We start from the raw sequence: 19406 nt of genomic DNA on the forward strand, positions 1-19406 counted from the left end.
GACAATTGAAAATGCTCTTTGGGAAAGGGCTTTGGGAGATAAAACAGGAATGAAATGTAGAAATGGCAGATGGTGTAAATACAACAGGGTGGAGGAAAATCTATTTTAATGCAGCAAAGTTTGAAATCTATTTGGAAGATATGAAGTCATAGATCTCTGATTAGCTCCGCGACACTCAGATCAGTTTTTATTCCAAAACATCATGATTGACAGTGATTATTTAAAATATATTCACTGCTTCACGAGATAGTTGTTTTTTTAAGTGTGGTTGTATGAATTGTAGAGGGTTACCCACGGTCAGCTTGACCACTTTGTTGAGAATTCTGGAAGCTAAGCCACTGAGTGCTGCAGACGTGGTCAACTCAAACACCTCATTTCAATCAGTTTAGAAAGTCCCACCCAAACACTGATGTCATTTTAAGAATATTTCATCTCAGCTTCCCCTTCAGCAGATAACACAGTGTGTTTTCATAAGGTGAACTTACAGTATAGTGTGGACCATGGGTTGTGTCATTATGCAATCGAAAAAGAGTGAGAGATAAAAACTTACTCTGAAGACGCACTTACATTCAGCTTTTCTGGTTTTCTGATGTAACTTCTAAAAATTGAAGAGAGCGGGTAAAACAGAATCGTTCAGCGAGGCTGCAGGGAGCTCTGGATGGTGAGTGATGCAGACTGATCCAGAAAGGTCTGTTGTTACCAAGCCCCACTCCTGACAGCAGGGGCTCTCTGGGTTCATGAGCTCACAGTTTACACACCTGCACCACCAGGTAACTCTGGATTTCTCTGCTCTCCAGTTAGCTCAGAAGTTTCTCCTCTCTCTCCTTTGTAAACTCCAACTCATAAAGGTGTTATCTTGTGCCCTCAGGAGGCGGCCTATCATCGCCACAGTGAAACTTTATTGATATAAATGTTTTAGGTGATGTATTAATCAAGTTTTTATGGCTGACCATGTGTTTTCTGTTCCTCAGCTCTTCCAAAGTTTCACACACACCCAAACTCCATGTCTGTGGATGAGGGAAGCGTCGCTCGCTTCCAGTGTCAGATCAACGGAGTACCTGAAGCCAACATCACCTGGGAGAGAGACAGAGTGCCGCTCAACACCTCCGACAACAGGTAACACACACACACACACACACACACACACACACACACACACACACACACACAGGACATAAACTACAGCTGGGTAAAGTTAAGACTGTTGTATGCTTATAAGGATCCTTCAACTAAAACTGTATGAAGTAGAAGACGTTTGAAATTCTGCAGCTTTTCCAAGAAGTTTCATCTTTTGAAAATCAAAGTTGAAAGCAGAATTTCTAAATCCTGAAAGCACGATCGCCTTTAGTTTTCAAGTTCTGCTTGAAGCTTTGAGTCAGATCCAGACAGGTTTTTAAAATAATTAGCACAATCTTAAAACCAAAACGGAGCCCAGAAGGGGAGGCCAGGATTGTAACGATATAATGCAGCTTTTGTCCCTGCAGTGTCTCTAACCTCCCCCTCTCTCCAGGTACACACTCCTGCCCATGGGCATCCTCCAGGTGACAGGTGTGAGACAGATAGACGCCGGAGTTTTCCGCTGTGTCGCCAACAACATCGCCAACACTCGCTTTAGCCACGAGGCTGTGCTCAACATCACAGGTGAGTGGAGAAACGTGGCGTTATCTTGCTTTTTTGATTTTCACACAGCTTTTGTTTCTTTTTTATTTAAGGTTTGATTTTTTAATTTTGGAAGTACTTTGAAGTTTTTAAGGAAAAAGTGACAGCAAGCAGGAAAATCTCTGTTAAACATTCATCTATGTTCAATTCATCTAGGTGGAGCTCCCAGGATCTACAAGGAGCCGGTGATCCTGTCTGGGCCTCAGAATCTGACCCTTACAGTCCACCAGACGGCCATCTTGGAATGCATCGCCACAGGAAACCCCAGGCCCATCGTTTCTTGGAGCAGGCTCGGTACTGCTGGAAAACTCTAGAGAAGTTACAATAACATGCATATTTTATTTCACACACTAACCTCTGTTTTTCTGTGCCTGTTCTCTAGACGGACGCTCCATCGGGGTGGAGGGGATCCAGGTTCTGGGCACTGGGAACTTGATGATCTCAGATGTTTCTCTGCAGCACTCAGGTGTTTATGTGTGCGCTGCAAACCGACCGGGCACCAGAATGAGACGTACGGCACTCGGACGACTCGTGGTACAAGGTGAGGACACAGACTGCATTACTGATCAAGTGTTTTTGAGATATTATCCTGCAATTGCGCAAGTGTCTGTGATACAGGACTCAGATTTTCCAAGTGCATTTAGAAGAGATCTCTGACTGTCAGTGTCTCCTGAAACTGTACAAACAGTAAAGTAATGCCTACCTTAAACCCATCTAAATAATTTGAGTTATGCATGGATGCAGACAGTTTACCTGTCCTAGATTGTAGCCGGAGTTGTAGCATGATAAGAGGTGCGAGAACACTGATACAAATGCTCCTGATAGATTTCTTATTTTCATTTGAACAAAGCGATTATATGCTCAAAAACTCAGACATCATTCCTGTCGCTGGAAGTGTTCCTTATACAGTTTTATACGGTAATCTACTCTATAAAGTTTCAAAGATTAACTCAACCTCAACCAGCTTTAACACCAGAATCAAAAATGCAACAGTTTGAGAATAATGTTCCTCAGAGTAAAATGACAAAGAATGAGTGGATTTCATCATCTACAGTACATAATATCATTAAAAGATTCAGAGGGTCTGAAGACACCTCTGTACAAAAGGGGCAAGGAACAAAACCAAAACTTGATGGACATGATCTTCAGTCCCTCAGACACCACTGCATTGAAAACAGACATGACTCTGTAGTGGAAATCACAGCATGGGCTCACAATCACTTCTGCTATTGTCTGCAAACACAGTCCATCACTGCATCGACAAATGTAGGTTAAAACTGAACCATGCAAAGAGGAAGTCATATGTAAACATGATCCAGAAACAGAAGACTTCTCTGGACCTGAGCCCATTTAAGATGGACTGAGTTGAAGTGGAAAACTGTCCTGTGGTCTGATGAATCAAAATAGTACATCTCGGTCCAGTTAATGTAGGTGACACACAGAAATGAAACTGAAAGATCAAGAATCATTAATATCTAATTTTGAAATGTTACTTCATTGTAACATTTTAGGGGAGGGACGATGAAGTAATATTAGAGATGTTTATTTCAGTGAGAATCAAGAGTTATCCTGTATTCATGCTGTACATGTCTTAAAAACTGATCATCTGATGCAGCCATTGTTTAATAAGTCCTGAAGCAGACCTCCATCAGAGCAGGGGGGAGGAGGAGGAGAGGGTCAATATCAAGCTCCACCCATTCTTCTCACCTTTGGCCTTGATTGTTATAATGGGGGTGGTGTGAGACCCCCACTCCATCCTCCACCTCCATATGCACACTCTGTCCACTTCCTCTGTAACAATTAAGCTCTGACACCCATCTTCAGCTCACTCTGTGTGTGTGTGTGTGTGTGTGTGTGTGTGTGTGTGTGTGTGTGTGTGTGTGTGTGTGTGTGTGTGTGTGTGTGTGGGTCGGGGGGGGGTCTGTATGATGTGGTCTCATCCATCATCACCCTGCAGACGTCATTGCACACACACACACCCACTTAGCTGATGTCATTAGCTCAGTTTTAACTGGCTGTTCTGTGGCTGGATCAATTAGCAGCCTCACCTTCAGAGTCATTCACACATACACACACAAACACACACTCACACACTCAGGAAGAGACAGAAAGTGTGAATATGTGTGTTCTTTAAATTACCAGGATGTCTGAACAGGGTTTATCTTGTAAGGCGAATCTGTGAATCCAGAGTTTCCTTCGCTCTCTGCAGTGCTCTAAACATTTATTCCATTACACGTCTTGAGATTCAAGCTGTGTTATTTTGAAGAGTTAACTGAAGCATAGGATAAAACAATTAATAAAGGTTTGTGATGTGATGTCAAAAATACTCTACATCAAATAATTAGTCCCCAGATTTTATAAATACATTCTTAACCAACGTCCAAAGTAGCAGAGTCCGGGGTGAGTCAGTCGGGTAGTTGCCTGTTCTTTCGCCATCCTCTGATCCTAGTAGCCCTTTAGATGTATTCATACTTAAGTGCAAAATACAAAAATTTAACATCTAAAAAAGAAGTTAACAATACAGTGGCGTGCTGAGAGAAGTTATGATTAAAAAGCCATGATGTAACCATACGAAACCATAAGATATAATATGGTACAGTGCGGTACAAAACAGTACAGTTAGGATTATTTTTAGGTTATGATCCAGTATGATACAATATATGACATAATACATTAAGATATGATAGGATTTGTGAAGGGGTGAGAAGGACTAGAGGATACCAAACTGTACAATACGATAAGATATAGTATTGAAGTCAGGCGCAGTTTGTTAAGACACAATAAGAAATTATAAGATACGTTGATTGGTGACAATTGTACTAAACAACCAAAAACAAGCAAACCCTGTCGATGACTCAGCTGTTAGAGTCTCTGAGCTAAATTTGTTTACAGAGCGTCAATAAAATGCTGGAGGGGACGTTAAAAACAGGAAATTTAGTGCATTTGAATGACCAACAGGGTGATATAATCTCTACTTTTCAAACCGAAACACATTTCATGGTACTGAACATCTAAATTGAGTCTCAGTGTTCCTGCTGTGTCCGACTCTCTGAGCGGATCAATCAATACTTCTCCCTGTCACTCTCTCAGTGACTGGCAGCCCCTCTGCTGTGGTTGGGGGCTGATCTCTAATATATTCATTAATTTATTGATCAGCTTTCTCTGTTTGGTGTTGGCAGAGAACAAAGAGCTTTGTCTGAAAACATGAACGCACACGATGTGGTGTACAGAGTTTGAGGAAAATTAGTGAGTCTGCATGTTTGTGCAGAAATAAAGAGGATTTTACAAGTTCTGATTAAACCTGCAGGACTTGGAGTTAAGACGGGTAGTGGACCATGTGGAGTATGGATCTGTGAGTGCATTTGTGCATGTGCTTGCACATTTACAAACAGTTTTGCACCAATAACAGCTCCGTGTGTGTGAGGTGTCTCAGAGATTAGCTGACTTTTGTTCAAGTAGTTTTCTGAGAAATCTTTGTCTTCCAGCCGGAGAGGCTCGAGGTTCAAGTGTAGAGATAACTTGATGACTCATAGAACTGTTTTTATTGTTGATGCAAAGTCAAGTTCAGTGTGTGTGTATGTGTGTGTCTGTGTGTGTTTGTGTGACTGGAGGTTATTGAGGTCTGAACTTTCACACACTCTGTCTCAGAGTCCACGTTCACGTTCAGGACAGAGAGACAAAAAGACAAAGACAAACAGGGTGCAAGGTGCTTGAGGAAGAGGAGGGTGTGGAGTGACCTACACCCTCTGACCTCTGCCCCCTGACCCCGACAGAAGGATCCAGGCTCAGGGAAAACGGTCACAGGGAAATAGGAGGATGGGGAGGAGTCAGTACGGACTCACAGGGAGGTGTAGGGAGAAAGGAGGAGTGGTCTCAGGGTTAATTAGGGAGGGCTGGATGATGGATAGCATCCCCACAGAGGAGTGAGGGCGACCCGGGTGTCACTACGAAGGGGGGGACACAAAGCATGGGCGGCCATTATGGGGAAGGATGCGTTAAATACGGTCACCCCTCCATCTCTGGAGTGTTTAGACGAGAGGAGCTGCAGAACAAATATTTAATTCTCACTCTTAAAAAAGTATCACCATATGACTTCAAGTTAAAGCCCCTGATGCAGATTGAAGCTGATACAGATGACTCTTTATGACCTGCAAAGGCAACCATCAGCAAGATCAGAATCAACAAACAATTTCCTCACAGGAGCTTTAAGTTCATCAACAAAATAAGACATATATGTACCATTAATATCAGGAGTTGTCACAAACTAAGGCACACATTTTCATTATAACAGATTTTATGACTTAAATGAAAAGTTAGGATTCATTTCAGAGTGTGCACATTGAGTACACATTTATTTCATCTTAATTTATAAGTTCCTACTTAACAATCGCTGTTTTATGTCTCTCAGAGTTTGACTTTCACAGCAAAAACAAAACTTGCTGCTCTTTTACTCTGCAGAAATCTCTTCCATTGGAGCTGTATTTTCTGCAAAAAGATCAAAAATATGAACATTTGATATGTTTTATTCTTGAGCTTTGCCCCCCCTGGACAATACTGCATGCTCACCTCCATGCAACCCCCAAAATAGCCTTCAGAGTACAATGCAGTTGTGCATGAGTGATAAGAAAATAATCAAGTTTGTATGTAAGGATATGAATCCCTAAACACATCCTTTCTGCATGAAACATTTGCATGTGTCCCTCTTTAACTTTTGTTAATCCTCACTGAGTTTGAGGCCAAATCGAACAAAACCTTCTGCAGAGAACAAAAGATGTTTGTTGACAGAAATTTGTAAGAGGATGCTGAAAAACAAAGCTGAAAGACACTTGCAGACAAGCACAGACGCCACTTTTGGTTTCAAAAACAGCTTTAAAGAAAAGCAGAAAAAACATTAGTTGAATTTTAAAGTGAAACTTTCTTCAGTCTGAAGGATGAGGTTTCTGCTTCAGTGGCTTTTTGACTCGCAAGAATAAACTTGCATTAAAGCAACATATTAAAAAAAAGTGAAAATAACTACTTCAACGAGCTTTGACCTTCGATAACATTCTGGAAAAACAGAAAAGGTTTCCCTTATTTACAAATCTGAGTCTGTGCTTGAACTTCATACGTCTCCAGACCCTAGAGGACACACACAGACACAAAGACACACACATTGACAGCCTGCTGACCCCCACCCAGTCCAGGTCTCCCCCTCACAGATGCAGGGTTCACTGCTCCTCCTGACGCCCAGTTCAATATCACAGGAACAATACAGCATGCATATATATGCTGGGAGATCGGCCCCCTCACACACACACACACACTCACACACACTCACACACACACACACACACTTCAGCCCACACTCGGCATCTCATTGATCTATTGACCTAAACACTGGCTGTGACCCCCCCTCTGCACCCCCCAGAGGAGGGGAAAGGAGAGCAGCAGAGTGACCATTTCAATAAGAGCACATTCATCACTGCAGCCCTCCATCGTCTCAGACTGACTGACCTCCTTCTTTAGGTTTCTTTAACTTCACACCACACAGCAGGTCAAAACATGTGAGTGAATACAGCTACAGTCCAGTGTTTTAATTCAATCACATCAACCCTGAAGCTCACGTCAAAAAACTTCTGCTCTGTGTTTCTCCTGCTTAAATAAAGTCACACAGGTGTATAGGAAGCAGCTCACTTTAAAGATGACACAAAGGGAATTAAAAGTGTGTCTTAGACAGCAAATGTTTTGGTTTACAAGGACTTGTCAGCTCAGCGTCGCTCATATGAAGTGTACGAGATATTCTGACCAGAAATTAGACAAACATGATTGTACAGTCATGGCCAAAAGTTTTGAGAATGACACAAATATTACATTTTCCCAAAGTCTGCTGCTTCAGGGTTTTTAGGTGTCTTTGTCAGATGTTTCTGTGGTATAATGAAATACAACTAGAAGCATTTCATAAGCATCAAAAGCTTTTATTGAGAATTACACAGAATTCATGCAATAAGTCAATATTTGCAGTGTTGACCCTTCTTTTTCAAGACCTCTGCAATTCTCCCTGGCATGCTGTCAATCAACTTCTGGACCAAATCCTGACTGATGGCAGTCCATTCTTGCATAATCAATGCTTGGAGTTTGTCAGAATTTGTGGGTTTTTGATTGTCCACCCGCCTCTTGAGGATTGACCACAAGTTCTCAATGGGATTAAGATCTGGGGAGTTTCCTGGCCAAGGGCCCAAAATCTTAATGTTTTGTTCCCCGAGCCATTTTGTTATGACTTTTGCTTCATGGCAAGGTGCTCCATCATGCTGGAAAAGGCATTCTTCATCACCAAACTGCCCTTGGATGGTTGGGAGAAGTTGCTCTCGGAGGACGTTCTGGTACCATTCTTTATTCATGGCTGTGTTTTTAGGCAAGATTGTGAGAGAGCCCACTCCCTTGACCGAAAAGCAACCCCACACATGAATGGTCTCAGGATGCTTCACTGTTGGCAAGAGACAGGACTGATGGTAGCGCTCACTTCGTCTTCTCCGAACAAGCCTTCCTCCAGATGCCCCAAACAATGGGAAAGGGGATTCATCAGAGAAAATGACTTTACCCCAGTCCTCAGCAGTCCAGTCCCTGTACCTTCTGCAGAATATCAGTCTGTCCCTGATGTTTTTACTGGAGAGAAGTGGCTTCTTTGCTGCCCTCCTTGACACCAGGCCTTCCTCCAAAAGTCTTCGCCTCACTGTGCGTGCAGATGCACTCACACCTGCCTGCTGCCATTCCTGAGCAAGCTCTGCACTGGTGGTGGCCCGATCCCGCAGCTGTAACACCTTCAGGAGATGGTCCTGGCGCTTGCTGGACTTTCTTGGGCGCCCTGGAGCCTGTTTGGCAACAATTGAACCTCTCTCCTTGAAGTTCTTGATAATTGGATAGACGGTTGACTGAGGTGCAATCTTACTCGCTGCTATAAACTTCCCTGTTAGGCCCTTTTTGTGCAATGCAATGATGGCTGCACGTGTTTCCTTGCAGGTAACCATGGCTAACAGATGAGGAACAATGGTGTCATGCACCGTCTTCCTTTTAAAGTGTCCAGTCACTCAATCATGACAGATTGATCGCCAGCCTTGTCCTCATCAACACCTACACCTGTGTTAATGTGTGTGACACCTGTGTGTCATTGAAATGATGTTAGCTGGTCCTTTTGTGGCAGGGCTGAAATGCAGTGGAAATGTGTTTTTGGTGATAAAGTTCATTTTCAAGGCAAAGAGGGACTTTGCAATTAATTGCAGTTGAGCTGATCACTCCTCATAACATTCTGGAATATATGCAAATTGCCATTATAAAAACTGAAACAGCAGACTTTGTGAAAATTAATAGTTGTGTCATTCTCAAAACTTTTGGCCATGACTGTAGATAAAATGAAGAACATCCAGCTCAGTGCATGTTTGCTTAACTGTGGTTGACTATACATCAGGGTTTGCATCCCTGCTTTCTTTCTTTCTTTCTTTCTTTGTGTGTGTGTGTGTGTGTGTGTGTGTGTGTGTGTGTGTGTGTGTGTGTGTGTGTGTGTGTAGGTGTGTGTGTGTGTGTGTGTGTGTGTGTGTGTGTGTGTGTGTGTGTGTGTGTGTGTTAGTAATCTGTCAGTGGCTTCCATCTGTCCTCCCCTGTATCACTCTCCTCCTCTCTCTGTTAGAAAGTGTCAGGCGTCCTCAGCTGACCGTTCATCAGCCGATCAATTCTCAGTATTGATCAGTGATTCTGGTGACCTTGAGTTTCACCTCGTCTCAGTTCGTTAGCTCTCTTGTGTTTGAGGGGAGGGGTCCATGCATCTGTCCTAAACTGGATTTATATGTGTGTGTTTAAATCTGACAGTTTCAGTTTCCCTTACTAAACTAATCAGGTCTTTGTAACATGTCAAACTATCCTGCATTGTCTGAGCAGCAAAGACAAATACACTCTGAGGAACAAAAACCTGTAAACACATCATTTCATGATTTATTTGTTTCTCCTGAGCACACTTTGATTTCCTTAATTTCTCCAAACATCACCTCAGATTTCCTCCATTCAATAATTCTGTGTTGTAGCTTAAACTGACTTTCTGAAAGATGATGTGACCTCCTCTCTGCTCACCCCCAGCTCCTCCTGAGTTCCTGCAGTGGCCGCAGTCTGTTTCGAAACCAGCAGGGGGTAGCGCCGTCTTCACCTGCGTGGCTCAGGGCGTCCCCGAGCCGCACCTCATCTGGCTGAAGAACGGGAAGGTGCTGATGCCCGGACACAACGTCAAGCTGACCAACAACAACAGGTGAGTGATTTCTGCCCCTGCAGCGAGGAGCGTCACACGGCTGGAGGATTTTATGAATACCTATGAAAATTTTTAATCACTACTGCGCTGATAAAACACTCCAACCTGAATTAACAGGATCAATTCAGTATGGTTTAGATAATGTTTGACATCAAAACACTCATTAGAGCAAGAAAGAGTCATACAACAGTAACATTGTGAATATTTGGAGAGAGCTCTCTCTCTTTCTGCACACAGCACTTTCTCATGAGTGAGAGAACACTTCTTTTAGAAATCAGATTTACATTTAAAAAGAAGAACAGGGTGTAGTGATGAGAAACACCTGAACAGTTCAACCATGCCTTAAAAGATCTGTATTATTGAATGAAAATAAAACAGCAGAAACAATCACCTGAAGGGGATAATAAAAGACAGCAAGGAGGAATCCCACACTCTGTCATTTCTGTAAAAAATTAAAGAAATTGTGACAAATATAAAGTTGAACAAGTTTAAATATGGGAGGTTTCTTTCAGTCATGAAGTAGATGAAGGTTGCTTTTTTTCTCCTTGCATGAAGTGTGCAGACATTGTTATTTTTCCTTAAAGCTTTTTCTCTCGTGGCCTTGAACTGACTCCTTCAGTGTAAGTAAGTTATCTCACACCTCGAGGATCATACAATCGATACATGAGAAGATTCCCTCTGAATCAGCAGCCTGAGATGCAATTGTCTCTCTGTGTAAGTCACCTCTCAGAATCAGCAGCCTGTGTGAGCGCTGCAGTTCAGAGTCTGACCACATGATGGCAGCACTGCAGAGTGAAGCTGCTGAAACTCTTGCAGCCTGTGATGAGTGCTCCCTCAATTCAGTGTTATACTTCATTATATCTACAATAGTACTGTATGTTTATGAATGATAAAGGATTGAATACTCTTACAGATTAAATCAATTTCATTCATAATAAACCCCATAACCTGGGCGTATGTAATCCAGATTTAAAGATTCATTGGTGCGTTAAAAAGCTGAATTTGTTGATTTGGGGTCTTTTTTTTTTTCTCTAATTGACAAATCTCTGGAGGACAGTTTAGCTATAAATAAATAAAGCTAATACACTTTTATGTATCACTGGCTTTAAGAGGTGATAAGCTAACAGTAATGTAGTGATAACAGCATTAAAACAGTGAGCTGCAGTGTTATTAGTAGAAGAAGTAACGCAAGAGCTGTACGAACTGAGACATGACTGACCAGCAGCTCTTAGCACCTTAGTTTCCTCCACTCTGTTTGAAGTGTGTGTGCAGTGTTTTAACCTACTGAGCATACTGCACACCACATGATGAGGCTTTAAATCATAATGTTTGATCTAGAAACCAAGACCTAGGTTTAGTCTGTGTCCACTGAGGCGAGGTAGACTTGTGATTTAACACTACAATAGCTGTGACAGTAGCAGTCGTAGTCACATGCGTCAGAGTTGTTGTGGAGGAGTTTGCAGCAGCAGCTAAAAGACAAACTGCAGATAGTGTGAGCACGGTGTCACTGCTTTAGTGTGCACTGAGAACTATGATTCGTGAAGGTACAGGTGCTTGTTCACACACGTCCCCCACAGCGGGGAGTCCTCCTTGTCATGAGGGGGGTGGTGGGTTGGAGAGGAATGAGTTTCAGGAGGCAGGACAGGACACCATGCTGTAAAAGTCACAGTGCAGTGTTTACAACCTGATGGAGGACCAAGCAACAGAGACCTACACTGTGATGACAGATTACATGAAGCTACGCTAACCATCAGCTGTTCTCAGATGAACTGATGCTGTGTTAGCGTTAAACTGGACTTGTTTTTGATTCAGGAGGGACGTGCTGCAAACTCAGTGATTGTTTTAACATGAGGATCAGCAGAAAGAGAAATAAACTGTCAGTTATTGATAACTGCAGCAGTGTCTATAGAAACCTCCTCTAAGAACCCTAAGCTCAAATAGAGTCCCCACAGAGACGAGTCTGGACATGGTCTGTTAGATGTGACCACATTGATCTGATTCAGCTGTCGTTTGTCCCTGCAGCACTCTGGCTCTGACCCGGATCAGCTCAGATGATGAGGCCATCTACCAGTGCATCGCAGAGAACAGCGCCGGAACCAACCAGGCCAGCGCCCGCCTGGCTGTGGCTCAGGTTAAAGACCTGCCCGCGGCCCCCGAGGGCCTCACAGCCAGCGCCCTGTCCACAAATGCCCTGCAGATCACCTGGATCGAGCCACCTGCTGAGGTCACTGACAGCATAATCGGATACGTGCTGCACATCCGAAAGATCGGAGGTGAGAGTCGGTAATAGAAGAGAGGGTGAGGGGGGTGTTTTGTTTTCATGAAATAATCTGAAATGATGTGTTCCATCAGAGCCCGACAGTCTGGAGCTGCAGGAAGCCATCAGTAAAGGAACCTTCCAGCATGACGTAGCCAACCTGGAGCCAGCCACCACCTACTCCCTCTACCTGAAGGCCTACTCGCCTCTGGGAGCCAGCCAGCAGTCCAGCACCGTGGTGGCCACAACACTAGGGGGCGGTAAGAACACAAAACTCTCAACCATGGAAGGATTCATTTTTTCTCCAGCTCAGAGCCTTCACATTGAGCCCTCTGGGACTTTAATGACCTCAGGTGTGAGTGTGTGAAGGCTGAGACGATTTTATAAAGCAGATTGAGACACACCTTCATACATCACAGGTTGCCTGGAGACAAGTTTCTCGTTGTATTTGGTGCGTCGTCTCTTTGGAGGACATGAAGTGATTTATTGTCTCATTTTGTCTTTTTCTGTCTCCTTGTCTTCGCTCAGTGCCAACCACTCCAACCTTCTTCACTAAGATTGTAAACGCAAGCGCTGTGCAGGTCCTTTGGGAGCTCCCCAGTAAGGCCGGCAAGGCTGAGGGCTTCAGACTGTCCTACCGTAGGGTCCCCCACGACAACTTCCAGGGGCCCATCCAGCTGCCATGTCACATCAATGCCCACACGGTCACTAAGCTGGGTGAGTCTGAATGTGTGGGTGAAGTCTTGCCCTCAGTTGTGTCTCTCAGGCTGTGACTTCATAGTTTTGAATATATAAGAACATTAACCGTAAGCTCGGCCCCCTCCCACAGTAAACACTTTAAAGTCTATGATGGAAATAAACTCTGAAATATTTCCACATCACACCTCCTGGAGGTCGCTCATTTCTTTTCTTTTGTCCTGAGTGGCATCATCTGTTTCTCCCCCATCTTTGTTTACATAGTGACCCCAGCAGGCTCAATACCTGTTACCATAACAACACACCTATCCTGACACCTATAGAACATCAAGACCTCAGCTCCATCGAGCCGACTCCTTTAATTTCTCTCTCTTTGAGGAGAGATGCTGCACCTCTTTGAAAGACATGAGAGCGATCTGATGTGCAGAAACCGTCTCCACTTTTCTTTTTCATGAGTAAAGTTTTAATATTTTATTTATTTAACATTTCAAACAGCTTTCTTTATGTTAGATAAAGAAAAAAATGATTGCAGTCAGCATTTAGTTGTTCATTAAGGAGGCTACAGTCACATAGTTTCTTATTGTTTTGAAGAATGTAATGAATTATGTTCACACAAAGAGAGTCACAGTGTTATAGAGAGATTCTGTAGAGTTCAGATACGTTGGATTTTATTTATTGAGTATATCACTTATATAAAAGAAAGTAACTCCAACACTGTCTAAAATGAAACCTGAACCTGCGAGAGGGAGAAGTTCAATTTATGAGAATAAACCTGAACTACTATTTTATGAGTTATAGATTCATACATTATACAAGAAAAAATACAACATGAAGACAGCAGGAAATATATCTGAGATTATAAAGCCATACAAGTTTATGAAAAAACAAACAGAAAATCTTTCCACTAAAGAAGAAACTCACGGATTGACACAAATACAACTCAAACGTTCTCTGAGGTGAAAGTTAGAAATGTGAAAATAAGTTGAGTATTCTCTGAGAGAAAACCTGAAACCTGAGAGGAAGCCTTGGCTATTTTTAGAGTTTATGAAGTCAGAAATAAAAAACTCAAACTTTTCACAGATATATTTGGTAAATCAACAACCACTTCATAAAAGTTTTGAAGCATGAGGGCAACATTAAGAAAATTAAATCTGAAAATAAGAAAATAAGAAAATAAAGCAACAAGAAACTAGTCAAGATGTTACCAGAGCTGTAATGATACAAGGAAAGAGTACTAAAAGATTAAAGTTGTTTTGTAAGGACAATAAGGTCATAATATTAAAAGAGCAAAGTCCTGAGAGAATAAAGTGGTACAATATTAATGAATACGTAATATTACAAAAATAAAGTCAAAAGAAAACGAAGTTTTAACATTACAAGTAGAGATGTTAAATTACGAGGACTGGAGTCAAATGAGGATGAAGACGGGATGCTTAGAGAATTAAGATTTGATATAGATTTGAATAAAAGCAAAATAGAATAAAGTCCTGACAGTAAAATTATAAAATAACAAGAAAAGCATCACAAGATAATAAATAATAAAATGTAAGATAACAAGTTGATAACATTAAAAGATTAAAATCTCAAGGAAACAAAGCCTTTATTTAAATGGAGATTAAGTTGTAAAAGAAGAAGGGTGTAATATTAAAATAAAATATTAATATTACAAGATAAATGTTGGATCAGAATATTACAGAATAGTGTCGCCATATAACTGGACTATAAACATTATATCAAGAGTAGAAAATCTTAAAATTACAAGACAATAATGATAAAATGAAGTTTCAACAATAAGAGAATGAAGTTTAATAAATAAAAGAGAATAAAGTGGTTTGAGAATAAAGTTCTAAGATACGTTTTAAGATTGCCAGACAAGTTGTTTTATATCAAGAATTTGGTCATAATGTTAAAAAAAGTCATAATATTACATGGTATTGAAAAAGTTATTATTTTATAAAAAATCATGTTCTAATATATCAATAAAAATTGAATATTAGTGCACCAGCTCAGCAGGCGCCCCATGTACAGAGGCTCCAGTCCTTGTCACACTGGTCATTTTCTGTCTGTCTCCCAAACTGTCCTTCACATTAAAGATAAAAAAGTTCCCAAAAACTTAAATATTGTGGAAAAATATATATATATTCCAAGGAGTCTTCTTATTACAAGGATAAAGTCGTAAAATCACAAGAATAAAATGTAAAATTACAACAGGAACATGTTTTTTTTATCATAAGCATTAAAATGTGCAATTAATAAAATCTGATACATCAGAGGGTTAACATACACTCTGAGGGTTATTGACAGATACATGAGCCTGCAGATTGACCACTGTGACTGTCTATGACCAGCCGCCCTCTGCTCCTTAAAGCATCTCTAAATACTGCTGTCACTGTGTGCACCATCCTCCATACACATATTGATCTGATCAATAATAATGTCCATGCAGCTGTGTAACGCATGACAATTACCTCGTCAGTCCGTCCTCTAACAGCTCTGTCAAAAGGCAGATTAACACACACATCAGTCACAGCGGAGAGCGAGATCCAGAGGAAAATGATGATCTGTGAAACTGGTCGGTTCCACTTATTGATCGAGTTAAACTGACGGCATGAAACACAATGAGGTATCAGGTTTCATTGGAGGATGTATCAGTCCAGACAGAGGGTGTGATTTTTGAACAAGAGGTATGAAACGAAGACATGATGAGGTTCTGTCGATGTGTTATGAGCTGTGAAATGACAATGCTCATATTTAAAATGGCTTCATAGATTACTTTAGTCCAGTTAATCCATGACATTCAGGGCCTGGTTGTTTGAACGGTTCAATCTGCATGAGAATGAATGAACTTGGAATCCAGTTTTTATCCTTGCACCGATGTTATAGAACTGAATGTGTATATTCTGAGCTTATCCTCCTTACTGTCTCTGTTTCAGAACCTGGAGCCGTGTATGAAGTCAAACTGGTGGCCTATAATGGGAACGGGGAGAGCGACTGCACTAAGAGACTGGTGTCACTGGCAGAGGAAGGTGTGAGGGACCCAGTTGCTGGTGAGTACGAGCACAGACTAAAACCTGAAGAAGATTTTAAGAAGATCTTTAACTACATCCGTCAGTTTAGAATATGATGATCTTTCCAAGTAAAATATGCCAAAAATGCACCAAACGAATAACTACCTCAGGACTATTTAAGGCTCACCACCCTCCAGCAGGTGTATTGCTTAACATCCAGTCCAACGTATAAGACGCAGGGAAGTCAGATGGCTGTGACGGTAACACCATTTAAAGTGTAGGGGTCTCTTTTATGATAGGGGAACATAAATGAGCTCTCTGCCCCTATTAAACTGCTGCTAACATGTTCTGATCTCTTTCATATCAGACTATTTTCAAAAAAGAGGATTCACTCTTGGTATTTTTAATTGTTGGCTTCATTAAAACATTATTTGGGGTCTGAATGAATGTTAGAGACAAACTTTTGTTGAAGCATTATCCTGCAGCAGGTAAAGAGGCTGTAATTTCTGCAACATAATCCTTAATTCATCAAAGTGTGTCCTCTTAAAATTCTTGTTCCGTCCCTGACAGGCTCAGATTGTTATTTTAAGTATCTGACAACATTACAGAAAGGATATCGACAGAGAGAGAGCTTTTAGCTAAAGAGGAAGATTTTTTGAAGACTAGAAATACAGGAATTTAGCTCCCAGGACACCTGAGTTGCTGATCTACCTCTGCCTGGATCTTTAAAACAGTGATCATTTCACTTTTGTCTGACAAATATTCTAAAAAGTCACTCAATGCACAGAAATCTTTTCATGAGGAACACTCTTTTTGTGTCCTGTTCATTTTCAGGTGTGTCTCCTGTAGTTTACAGTTAAATGTATGGCTCATTGTGAATATTCACTGAGGTAAATGTAAAATAAGCTGAGTTAGAGTCATTCAAAACTATCGTATAGACGTTGTTGGTCTGTCATGGATGGTCTTTTTTGCTTCTGTTGATCCTACAGAAGCATCACTGTTAATTTCAATCTGTTTCATAAGCAGATAAAAGCCCTCTCAAGAGCTTTGAACAAAAAGAGTCATTTTAGCTTGCAAGAATGGGAGTTGCTGGTTTACCGCACAAGGATAAGTTAGTTTGTAATTTTGGTTTACAGAGATAAGTGTTGGATCAAAACAAACCATTTATATCCCCAAAGCTAATAAGCTGACTGAATATTATGTCATTGGTCGATCAGCAGCTCCTGTATTCAGCCACTTACATTACTGTTTTTGTAAATGAAGTTTGGAGGCTTTGAGAGTGTAGCATAGCTGCTGTTAAATCATCTTTCTCCTCAATAAAATGCTCTATCTCTAGGGATCATCTCTGCTATGCTGTCAAACACTTAGAATAACAATCTGATGCATCTTCTCCCCGAGGATCACTCTGCAGTCATTACAGACGTGCTGCACCTGATGGTCGCAGTAATCTTCAGGACCAGTTCCCAAAAGATTTGAGCTTATTAGTTCTTTACTGACAAAACATGAAGATGTAGTGACATACAGGGATTCAGAAGCACCTGAATACACCTTTAAGTTACGACTGACAAGTTGTTTTTTGGAATAATAAATGTTGCATGAATATATATTTCATCTAAATCTACTTTTCTTATATTACACACAGGATGCACACAAAACAGGGGACAAATAAACGTCAAAGGACAAGTAATCAATGGAAATAACCTACAAAGTGCTTAAATGTTGAACAGTTTATGACAGAAAATCAGTCCTATATGTAATCAAATTCAACCGGTCAAGCTTCTCCTCAGAGGTATGAACATAATTTGAGATTTTAGGACTCATTAATGGAAATGTAGAGGCTCTCAGGAACTTTAATGGAGGTGGTGCGATATCATTTTCATATTTTTTGGGCTCAATCTTAAAAAGATATTTTGAGTATTAAGTGTTTGCTCATCTGATGTGTTAGTCCTCTGAAAAACCCAAACAAACTCTGTCTCTTACGTTAATCTTGGCTGTTATAAATAAAGCTCTGACGGGTCAGGGCTTCAGACAGACCTCCACACAAGCACCACAGGACTACATCTGTCTCTTGGATTAATCGTACAGTGTGTGACCTTGTGTGTGACCTTGTGTATGTTGTGCTGTGTGTCTGCAGGAGGGAACAGTCTGTGTCAGTGCAGGGACGGAGAGGCCTCTCTGGGCAGTATCGTCATTGGCATCCACATCGGCACCGCCTGCATCATCTTCTGTGTGCTCTTCCTCATGTTTGGATACAGGCGCAGGTAATAGCAGAAACACTGTATTAACCACTGTTAATCAACCTTTGAATTAATAAAACAATCAAAAAGCATCATGTTCACTGACATACAAACCTGGAACAGGCCAGGTGCATGGCTTCTACAAACCATGCACCTTCATGCTGTGTTTTAAGCTGTGTTATTAAGAAGATATGCAGACTCTGTCCTCATACCTGGATCCTGTTTTCAGTCTGTTTTGCAGTAAAGGGACGCAGGATAACTGGACTGTACCGAGAGACAACACAGGACACAACGGAGTCCCTAAAGACGCGGCAAACCGGCCAAGAATGGAGTCAGTGCCTCAGGTAGTTACTCAGCAAAACTGCGTGTGTGAAACCAGTTCATTCACTAAGTTCAATTTCCTTCACAGTGGTGCTGTCAGTGAATTTAAAAAAAATAGTTCCAATTAATCACATTTTTAAAATGGTTAAATTTACTTTTGGGACATTTTAAATAAAATGTGCCACATTGAATGCAAAGAAAGCTACAACAAGGCCTGAATAGATGATTTGGGAGAGAAGGTTGGCACCTGGGGGGGGGGCAAACAGATTTCAAGTGGAGCCCAGGCCATCCAGCTCATCATTCACACCACTTTGCTTATGGAGGGAACTATCATGCAAACCACACACTCTGAAGCTGTGTTTGCACTTTGCACAATTTTAACCACACACATTATAACACACCCCAACTAGCTAATCATTACTGCCAACGAATCAAAGACGATGAATGTCTCCTGAGGATGCTGTTAAATACTTGATCAGGAGTTGTGACCCACAAGTTTATGATCATGCAGAGCAGTGAGGAGGCCAATGTTTCATACTTTTTGTCTGTTTTTCACTGTAAAAAGAGATTCCAGTCTGCAGTGTACTGCTTATATTTCACTGATAATCCACAGAACAGTAGAGGATTATCACACTTCTCTTTCCCTGCTGTTAGTCTGCATCACAGTTAATGTATTGAGGTTAATTGTGCAATATTTTAAGTTGAAGGCTCAACTTGACAGATATTTATGTACATGTCCTGACTGTTTGATAAAACCAGAGCAGCACTGATGGGAAAATGGATCTCACATGTACTTCTACCTTGAACACATTCTGCAGCACTAAGGAGCTCTGGTGCAAAATCCCTGCATGTCAGGATGGAGGAGGGATAGGTATCTTGGAGCCTAAGTGCACTGCTTTAGTGAATGTATAAAAGAATCCTTGAATAACATCTTCTTCTTTGTTTTCCAGGTCTGTCCG

General features: G+C 41.3%; 1 protein-coding gene across 1 annotated transcript in view; it reads left to right on the top strand.

Moving 5' to 3' along the window:
* The window catches only part of si:ch211-57n23.4 (immunoglobulin superfamily DCC subclass member 3), a 31155-nt gene extending 13001 nt beyond the window's left edge, over positions 1–18154 (top strand). Inside the window, exons 3-12 of the mRNA XM_034705085.1 lie at positions 972–1116; positions 1511–1641; positions 1816–1953; positions 2042–2200; positions 9763–9928; positions 11951–12201; positions 12281–12445; positions 12714–12902; positions 15815–15928; positions 18024–18154. Coding sequence (XP_034560976.1) covers positions 972–1116; positions 1511–1641; positions 1816–1953; positions 2042–2200; positions 9763–9928; positions 11951–12201; positions 12281–12445; positions 12714–12902; positions 15815–15928; positions 18024–18154 — 1589 coding nt within the window. The remainder of the gene's footprint in view (positions 1–971; positions 1117–1510; positions 1642–1815; positions 1954–2041; positions 2201–9762; positions 9929–11950; positions 12202–12280; positions 12446–12713; positions 12903–15814; positions 15929–18023) is intronic.
* The last annotated feature ends 1252 nt before the right edge of the window (positions 18155–19406 follow it).

Source organism: Notolabrus celidotus, chromosome 16 (assembly GCF_009762535.1).
Source record: "Notolabrus celidotus isolate fNotCel1 chromosome 16, fNotCel1.pri, whole genome shotgun sequence".
Lineage (NCBI taxonomy): Eukaryota > Metazoa > Chordata > Actinopteri > Labriformes > Labridae > Notolabrus > Notolabrus celidotus.